The 9,139-nt window shown below is 49.3% G+C and overlaps 1 protein-coding gene across 2 annotated transcripts in view; it reads left to right on the top strand.

Moving 5' to 3' along the window:
• fbxo28 (F-box protein 28) overlaps positions 1-9,139 on the top strand; it is a 66,272-nt gene that overhangs the window by 35,742 nt on the left and 21,391 nt on the right. The window contains exons 4-5 of one of the 2 annotated variants that reach the window (XM_085998075.1): positions 4,280-4,426; positions 5,666-5,861. In XM_085998075.1, the coding sequence (XP_085854201.1) occupies positions 4,280-4,426; positions 5,666-5,861 (343 nt within the window). The remainder of the gene's footprint in view (positions 1-4,279; positions 4,427-5,665; positions 5,862-9,139) is intronic. The other variant, XM_085998076.1, reaches the window with a different exon arrangement.

A 9,139-nucleotide genomic window follows, 5' to 3' on the forward strand; every position in this document is an offset into this window, starting at 1 on the left:
AACAAAAAGCTAGTATCAATAATGGTGACCATGAAACTACCGGATTTCAGTAAATACCCATCTGGTTCACTAATGCCCTTTTAGGGAAGGAAATCTGCCGTCCTTACCCGGTCTGGCCTATATGTGACTTCAGACCCACAGCAATGTGGTTGACTCTTAACTGCCCTCTGAAATGGCCCAGCAAGCCACTCCGTTGTAATAAACCACTACGAGAAACTAAATAAAACAGGACGGACCACTTGGAACTGGCTTCGGACACGACAACGGCACACCCAGCCCAGTCCACCCTGCAAAGTCCCCCTCACCAACATCTGGGGACTTATGCTAAAATTGGGAGCGTTGTCCCACAGACTAGTCAAGCAACAGCCTGACAGTCACACTCACAGAATCATACCTTTCAGCCAATGTCCCAGAATCCTCCATCCCCATCCCTGGGTATGTCTTGTCCCACCAGAGGTGGCGGCACAGTGGTATACAGTCGGGAGGGAGTGACCCTGGGAGTCCTTAACATTCACTCCGGACCCCATGAAGTCTCATGGCTTCAGGTCAAGCATGGGCAAGGAAACCTCCTGCTGATTACCACCTACCGTCCTCCCTCAGTTGATGAATCAGTACTCCTCCGTGTTTAACACCACTTGGAAGAAGCACTGAGAGTAGCAAGGGCACAGAATGTACTCTGGGTGGGGACTTCAATGTCCATCACCAAGAGTGGCTCAGTAGCACCACTACTGACCAAGCTGGCTGAGTCCTGAAGGACATAACTGCCAGACTAGGACTGCGGCAGGTGGTGAGAGAACCAACACAAGGGAAAAACCTACTTGACTGCGTCCTCACCAATCTACCTGTCGCAGATGCATCTGTCCATGACGACATTGGTAGGATATACCACCGCACAGTCCTTGTGGAGACGAAATCCCGTCTTCACACTGAGGACACCCTCCATCGTGTTTGGCACTACCACTGTGCTAAATGGTATAGATCTAGGAGCTCAAAACTGGGAATCCATGAGGCGCTGTGGGCCATCAGCAGCAGCAGAATTGTATTCCACCACAATCTGTAACCTCATGGCCTGGCATATCCCTCACTCTACTGTTACCATCAAGGCAGGGGACCAACCCTGGTTCAATAAGGAGTGTAGAAGAGCATGCCAGGAGCAGCACCAGGCATACCTAAAAATGAGGTGCCAACCTGGGGAAGCTGCAACACAGGACTACATGCATGCTAAAAAGCGGAAGCCGCATGCTGTAGACAGAGCTAAGCGATCCCACAATCAACAGATCAGATCAAAGCTCTGCCGTCCTGCCACATCCAGTTGTGAATGGTGGGGGACAATTAAACAACTAACGGGAGGAGGAGGCTCCATGAATATCCCATCCTCGATGACGGAGACCAACACGCGAGTGCAAAAGACAAGGCTGAAGTGTTTGCAACCATCTTCAGCCAGAAGTGCCGAGTGGATGATCCATCTTGGTCCCCTCCTGAGGTCCCCACCATCACAGAAGCCAGTCTTCAGCCACTTCGATTCACTTCACTTGATATCAAGAAACGTCTGAGCGCACTGGATACAGCAAAGGCTATGAACCCCGACAACATCCCGGCTGTCGTGCTGAAGACTTGTGCTCCAGAACTAGCCGCGCCTCTAGCCAAGCTTTTCTAGTACAGCTACAACACTGGCATCTACCTGACAATGTGGAAAAGGCCATCGACCTGAAACGTTAACTCTGTTTCTCTCTTCACAGATGCTGCCTGACCTGCTGAGTATCTCCAGCATTTTCTGTTTTTATATTAATGTGGAAAACTGCCCAGTTATGTCCTGTCCACAAAACGTAGGACAAACCCAATCCAGCCAATTACTGCCCCATCAGTCTACTCTCAATCATCAGCAAAGTGATGGAAGGTGCTGTCGACAGTGCTATCAAGCGGCACTTACTTGCCAATAACCTGCTCACCGATGTCCATTTGGGTTCCGCCAGGACCACTCGGCTCCAGACCTCATTACAGCCTTGGTCCAAACATGGACAAAAGAGCTGAATTCCAGAGGTGAGGTGAGAGTGACTGCCCTTGACATCAAGGCAGCATTTGACCGAGTGTGGCATCAAGGAGCCCTAGTAAAACTGAAGTCAGTGGGAATCGGGGGGGAAAACTCTCCACTGGCTGGAGTCAAACCAGCACAAAGGAAGAAGGTATTAGCTGTTGGAGGTCAAACATCACAGCCCCAGGACATCGCTGCAGGAGTTCCTCAGGGCAGTGTCCTAGGCCCAACCATCTTCAGCTGCTTCGTCAATGACCTTCACTCAATTATAAGGTCAGAAATGGGAATGACAAAGCAGCCCACTTGATTGGCACCCCATCCACCACCTTAAACATTCACTCCCTGGACCACCAGCGTACCGTGGCTGCCGTGTGTACCGTCTACAAGATGCACTGCAGCAACTCGCCAAGGCTTCTTTGGCAGCACCTCCCAAACCCGCGACCTCTTCCACCTAGAAGGACTTGGACATCAGGCGCATAGGAACACCCTCACCTGCAAGTTCCCCTCCAAGTTACACCATCCTGGCTTGGAAATATATCGGCCGTTCCTTCATCGTTGCTGGGTCAAAATCCTGGAACTCCCTCCCTAACAGCACTGTGGGAGTACCTTCACCACACGGACTGCAGCGGTTCAGCACCACCTTCTCAAGGGCAATTAGGGATGGGCAATAAATGCTGGCCTTGCCAGCGACGCCAACATCCCAGGAACAAATATTTTTTTTAAATCTAACGTGCTGTACCTGCCCTGGGAGTGTTCGATGGGACAGTGTAGAGGGAGCGTTACTCTATCTAACCCGTGCTGTACCTGCCCTGGGAGTGTTTGATGGGACAGTGTAGAGGGATCTTTCCTCTGTATCTAACACGTGCTGTACCTGCCCTGGGAGTTTTTGATGGGACAGTGTAGAGGGAGCTTTACTCTGTATCTAACCCGTGCTGTACCTGTCCTGGGAGTGTTTGATGGGACAGTGTAGAGGGAGCTTTACTCTGTATCTAACCTGTGCTGCACCTGCCCCGGGGGAGTTTGATATGAGTGTAGAGGGAGCGTTACTCTGTATTTTATGCGTGATGTACCTGCCCTGGGAGTGTTTGATGGAACAGTGTAGAGAGAGCTTTAGTCAGTATTAACTCGTGTTGTACCTGCCCTGGGAGTGTTTGATGGGGACAGTGTAGAGGGAGCTTTACTCTGTATCTAACCCGTGCTGTACTTGCCCTGGGAGTGTTTGATGGGACAGTGTAGAGGGAGCTTTACTCTGTATTTTATGCGTGCTGTACCTGCCCTGGGAGTGTTTGATGGAACAGTATAAAGGGAGCTTTACTCTGTATCTACCCGTGCTGTACCTGCCCTGGGAGTGTTTGATGGGACAGTGTAGAGGGAGCTTTACTCTGTATCTAAACCGTGCTGTCCCTGCCCTGGGAGTGTTTGATGGGACAGTGTAGAGGGAGCTTTACTCTGTATCTAACCCGTGCTGTACCTGTCCTGGGAGTGTTTGATGGGACAGTGTAGAGGGAGCTTTACTCTGTATCTAACCCGTGCTGTACCTGCCCTGGGAGTGTGTGATGGGACAGTGTAGAGGGAGCTTCACTCTGTATCTAACCCGTACTGTACCTGTCCTGGGAGTGTTTGATGGGACAGTGTAGAGGGAGCTTTACTCTGTATCTAACCCGTGCTGTACCTGCCCTGGGACTGTGTGATGGGACAGTGTAGAGGGAGCTTTAGTCAGTATCTAACTCGTGTTGTACCTGCCCTGGGAGTGTTTGATGGGGACTGTGTAGAAACATAGAAACATAGAGATAGGAACAGGAGTAGGCCATTCGGCCCTTCGAGCCTGCTCCGCCATTCAATGAGATCATGGCTGATCTTCGTCTGAGATCTTAGCTGATCTTACCAGTTCAGTACCCCGTCCCCGCCTTTTCTCCGTAACCCTTAATCCCCTTAGCCTTCAGAAATATATCCAATTCTCTCTTGAAAATATTTATTGAATTAGCCTTCACAGCCCTCTGTGGCAGGGAATTCCACAGGCTCACCACTCTTTGAGTGAAGAAATTCTTCCTCATCTCTGTTTTAAATGATTTGCCCGCTATTTTTAGACTGTGGCCCCTGGTTCTGTGCTCCCCTGCCATTGGAAACATTCTCTCTGAATTCAGCCTGTCCAGGCCTGCCATAATTTTATATGTTTCGATGAGATCCCCTCTCAATCTTCTAAACTCCAGTGAGTACAAGCCCAAACTATTCAATCTCTCCTCGTAGGTCATTCCCGCCATTCCAGGTATCAGCCTGGTGAATCGCCGCTGCACTCTTTCCATGGCAAGAACATCCTTCCGCAGATGGGGCGACCAAAACTGTACACAATACTCCAGATGCGGTCTCACCAGCACCTTGTACAGCTGTAGTAAGGTATCCCTATTCCTATACTCGAACCCCCTTGATATGAAGGCCAACATACCATTTGCCTTCTTAATCGCCTGTTGCACCTGCATGCTCTCCTTCAGTGACTGGTGCACAAGAACACCCAGGTCCCTCTGCACTTCCCCATCTCCCAATCTATTGCCATTTAGATAATAATCTACCCTCCTGTTTTTACCCCCAAAGTGGATAACCTCGCATTTATCCACATTATAGTGCATCTGCCACGTATCCGCCCATTCCCCCAACCTGTCCAAATCGCACTGTAGCCTCCTGACATCCTCATCAGAGCCCACCCCTCCTCCTAGTTTAGTGTCGTCAGCGAATTTGGAAATATTGCATCCAATTCCCTGATCCAGATCATTTATATATATTGTGAACAGCTGGGGTCCCAGGACAGATCCTTGCGGCACCCCGCTGGTCACTGCCTGCCACTCCGAAAACGAGCCGTTTATTCCAACTCTCTGTTTTCTATCCGCCAGCCAGTTCTCTATCCACGTTAATACTTTGCCCCCAATCCCATGAGCCTTAATTTTGCATGATAATCTTTTGTGTGGAACCTTATCGAAGGCTTTCTGGAAGTCAAGGTACACCACATCCACTGGCTCTCCCCCATCTATTTTACCAGTTACTTCCTCAAAAAATTCCAGCAGATTAGTCAAACACGATTTACCCTTTGTAAATCCATGTTGACTCTGTCCGATCCTTTCCCCATTTGTCAAGTGCTCCGCTATTTTATCCTTAATAATGGACTCTAGCATTTTGCCCACAACCGATGTAAGGCTTACTGGTCTATAATTCCCTGCTTTCTCTCTACCCCCCTTTTTAAATATTGGGGTAACATTAGCTACCCTCCAATCCACGGGTACTGTTCCCGAGTCAATGGAGTTCCGGAAGATGATCCTTAGAGCATCTGCTATCTCCAGGGCCACCTCCTTAAGTACCCTAGGATGTAGTTTATCAGGCCCCGGGGATTTGTCGGCCTTCAGTCCCCTCAACTTACCCAACACCATATCCCTAGAGATACTAATTTCTGTCAGCTCCTCCCTCTCATTAGTCCCTATGTTTGCCGATATTCCTGGGAGGTTTACTCTGTATCTAACCCGTGCTGTACCTGCCCTGGGACTGTGTGATGGGACAGTGTAGAGGTGTCAGGGGATTTCTCTGTTGCCTGGTCCCTTGCTGTGTGCGGTTACCCATTTGCCTGGTGTGCTGTGATTTGTCGTGCAGGTGATTGATGAGATTTACCGGGTCCTGAGGTATGTGAACTCCACCCGGTCCCCTCAAAGAGCCCACGAGGTTCTGCAGGAGCTGCGGGACATCTCCTCCATGGCCATGGAATACTTTGACGAGAAGATCGTACCCATCCTGAAGAAAAAGCTGAGTGGCTCAGATATGTCGGGTCGTCTGCTCGGAGTCCCGCCAGGTACTTCCCCAAAACACTGACAATCCCTTCATTCTGTGGTCTTTGAGGGGCCTGAAATCTGCCTGGGCGAATGTGGAAGGACCCTCCTCCCAGGGGGGCAGGGATTGTGCGTGTGTGCATGGTTAAAACGCACGCATATACACGCATGCACAAGGACATATATGCACGTGCTCACTCATGCATATACATAGACACAAACATACAAAGATAGGAGTAGGCCATTCGGTCCCTCGAGCCTGCTCCGCCATTTAATGAGATCATGGCTGATCATCCAAATTCAGTACCCTGTCCCTGCCTTCTCCCCATATCCCTTGATCCCTTTAGCCTTAAGAAATATATCTAACACCTTCTTGAATATATTTAATGAATTGGCCTCAACTGTCTTCTGTGGTAGAGAATTCCACAGGTTCACCACTCTGGGTGAAGAAATTCCTCCTCATCTCAGTCCTAAATGGCTTACCCCTTATCCTTAGCCTGTGACCCCTGGTTCTGCCATCGGGAACATCCTTCCTGCATCTAGTCTGTCTAGCCCTGTCCTGTTAGAATTTTATAAGTTTCAATGAGATCCCCTCTCATTCTTCTAAACTCCAGCGAATATAAGCCCAATCTCTCCTCATACGTCATTCCTGCCATCCCAGGTATCAGTCTGGTGAATCTTCGCTGCACTCCCTCCATGGCAAGAACATCCTTCCTCAGATAAGGCGACCAAAACTGCACACAATACTCAAGGTGCGGTCTCACCAAGGCCCTGTACAACTGCAGCAAGACATCCTTGTTCCTGTACTCGAACCCTCTCGCTATGAAGGCCAACATATCATTTGCCTTCTTAACCACCTGCTGCACCTGCATGCTTACCTTCAGCGACTGGTGCACAAGGACACCCAGGTCTCGTTGCACCTCCCCTTTTCCCAACCTATTGCCATTCCGATAATAATCTGCCTCCTTGTTTTTGCCTCCAAAGTGGATAACCTCGCATTTATCCACATTATTCTGCATCTGCCATGCATCTGCCCAATCACCCAACCTGTCCAAATCATACTGCTGCATCCTCCTCACAACGCACACGCCCACCCAGCTTTGTGTCGTCTGCAAACTTGGAGCTATTACATCTAGTTCCCTTGTCTAGATCATTACTATATATTGTGAATAGCTGGGGTCCAAGGACCGATCCCTGCGGTACCCCACTAGTCACTGCTTGCCACTCGGAAAAAGACCCATTTATTCCAACTCTTTGCTTCCTGTCTGCCAACCAGTTCTCTATCCAAGTCAGTACCTTACCCCCAGTCCCATGTGCTTTAACTTTGCACGCTAATCTCTTACGCGGGACCTTACCGAAAGCTTTCTGAAAGTCCAAATACACCACATCCACTGGTTCTCCCTTATCTATTCTACCAGTTATATCCTCAAAAAATTCCAGTAGATTAGTCAAGCACGATTTACCTTTTGTAAATCTATGTTGACTTTGTCCGATCCTGACGCTGTTTTCCAAGTGCTCTGCTATTACATCTTTCATAATGGACTAGCATTTTCCCCACAACCGATGTCAGGCTTAATTCCCCGTTTTCTCTCTACCACCTTTTTTGAACAGTGGGGTAACATTAGCTACCCTCCAATCCATGGGAACTGTGCCAGAGTCTATAGAATTTTGGAAGATGACCAGCAATGCATCTACTATTTCTAGGGCCACTTCCTTAAGTACCCTAGGATGTAGATTATCAGGCCCTGGGGATTTATCGCATAGATGCAACTACACAAACACACATGTATATGCCATACAAGCATTCACCCGTACACACACGCACACTGCACACGCTTGGTGCTGCAGACATGGTGAATGTTGCTGGATCTCCGCTTCTCCCCTGACCGACAGCCCCAGCATAAATTGTCAAGTCCCCACCCCTCCCACATGCCCCTCCAGACTGAACCCAGAGGTGGAGTTGTACCAGCTCACTGCCCAGTATTTGCCATTAGCCAGGTACGGCGGGGTCACTGGATAGCAGTCTGGAGCGGCAGCTCTGCCCGATCTTACTCACCCTAACCCAGGACACTGAGGCCAGTTGTAGAGCCGCTGCGGCCAAGGTCCAGTGATGCTGGAGCTCAGCCCAGACCAGGGACTGCTTTACCACATTGGCCAGTGTGCCCAGCTACATTGCAGGTGAAGTGAGGTGCCCGGGGTGGAGGTTAGGGTCGAGGCCCCTTGCGGTACGTGGAGAAATTCAGGCTGATCAGTGAACCCCCCCAATTGGGAAAAGCATGTGCAGACAATGGGGCCTGGATGTGAAACTGCTTCCCCCCCCCCCCCCCCCCCACCCCAAGGAATAATAGTCTGCCATCGAAATGGGCTCGAGTAAACAGAGAATGGCTACTCGGGTGAATTACCAGAGGGCAGTGTTCCCTTTAAGCCGCACAACTCTCTGGAGCTCCTGCGCAGCCGGCTCACTGGCTTTTAAATGCAAAAACCGCGCATGCGCAGGTTTTTGAATGGGCCTCACAGCCCCTTAAAGAGCTCACTGCTCAAATTAGGGCGAACATTGCTGGAGGGGTGTCCAGGGAAATGTACCAACATAGGGACAGGAGTAGGCCATTCAGCCCCTTGAGCCTGTTCCGCCATTGAATGAGATCATGGCTGATCCGTTATCTAACTCCATATACCCGCCTTTGGCCCATATCCCTTAATACTTTTAGTTAACAGAAAGCTATCAATCTCCGATTTAAAATTAACAATTGATCTAGCATCAATTGCTGTTTGCGGAAGAGAGTTCCAAACTTCTACCACCCTTTGTGTGTAGAAGTGTTTCCTAATTTCACTCCTGAAAGGTCTGGCTCTAATTTTTAGACTATGCCCCCTAGTTCTAGACTCCCCAACCAGCGGAAATAGTCTCTCTCTATAGAAGATAGGAGCAGGAGTAGGCCAATCGGCCACTCGAGCCTGCTCCGCCATTCAATGAGATCATGGCTGATCATCCAAATTCAGTACCCGGTCCCTGCCTTCTCTTCATATCCCTTGATCCCTTTAGCCTTAAGAAATATAGAAACATAGAAGATACCCTATCTGTTCCCCTTAATATCTTGAAAACTTTGATCAGATCACCCCTTAACATTCTAAATTCTAAGGAATACAACAATAATTTGTGTAATAAAAAAAGAAAATGCTGGAGAAACTCAGCAGGTCAGGCAGCATCTGTGAAGAGAGAAACAGAGTTAACATTTCAGGTCGATGACCTTTCGTCAGAACTGGAAAAAGCAGGAAATGGAACAGATTTTCAAGCAAGTGTAGG

Source organism: Somniosus microcephalus, chromosome 9, assembly GCF_052327205.1.
Source record: "Somniosus microcephalus isolate GS21.2 chromosome 9, FLI_Smic_1.0, whole genome shotgun sequence".
NCBI classification, from domain to species: Eukaryota; Metazoa; Chordata; class Chondrichthyes; order Squaliformes; family Somniosidae; genus Somniosus; species Somniosus microcephalus.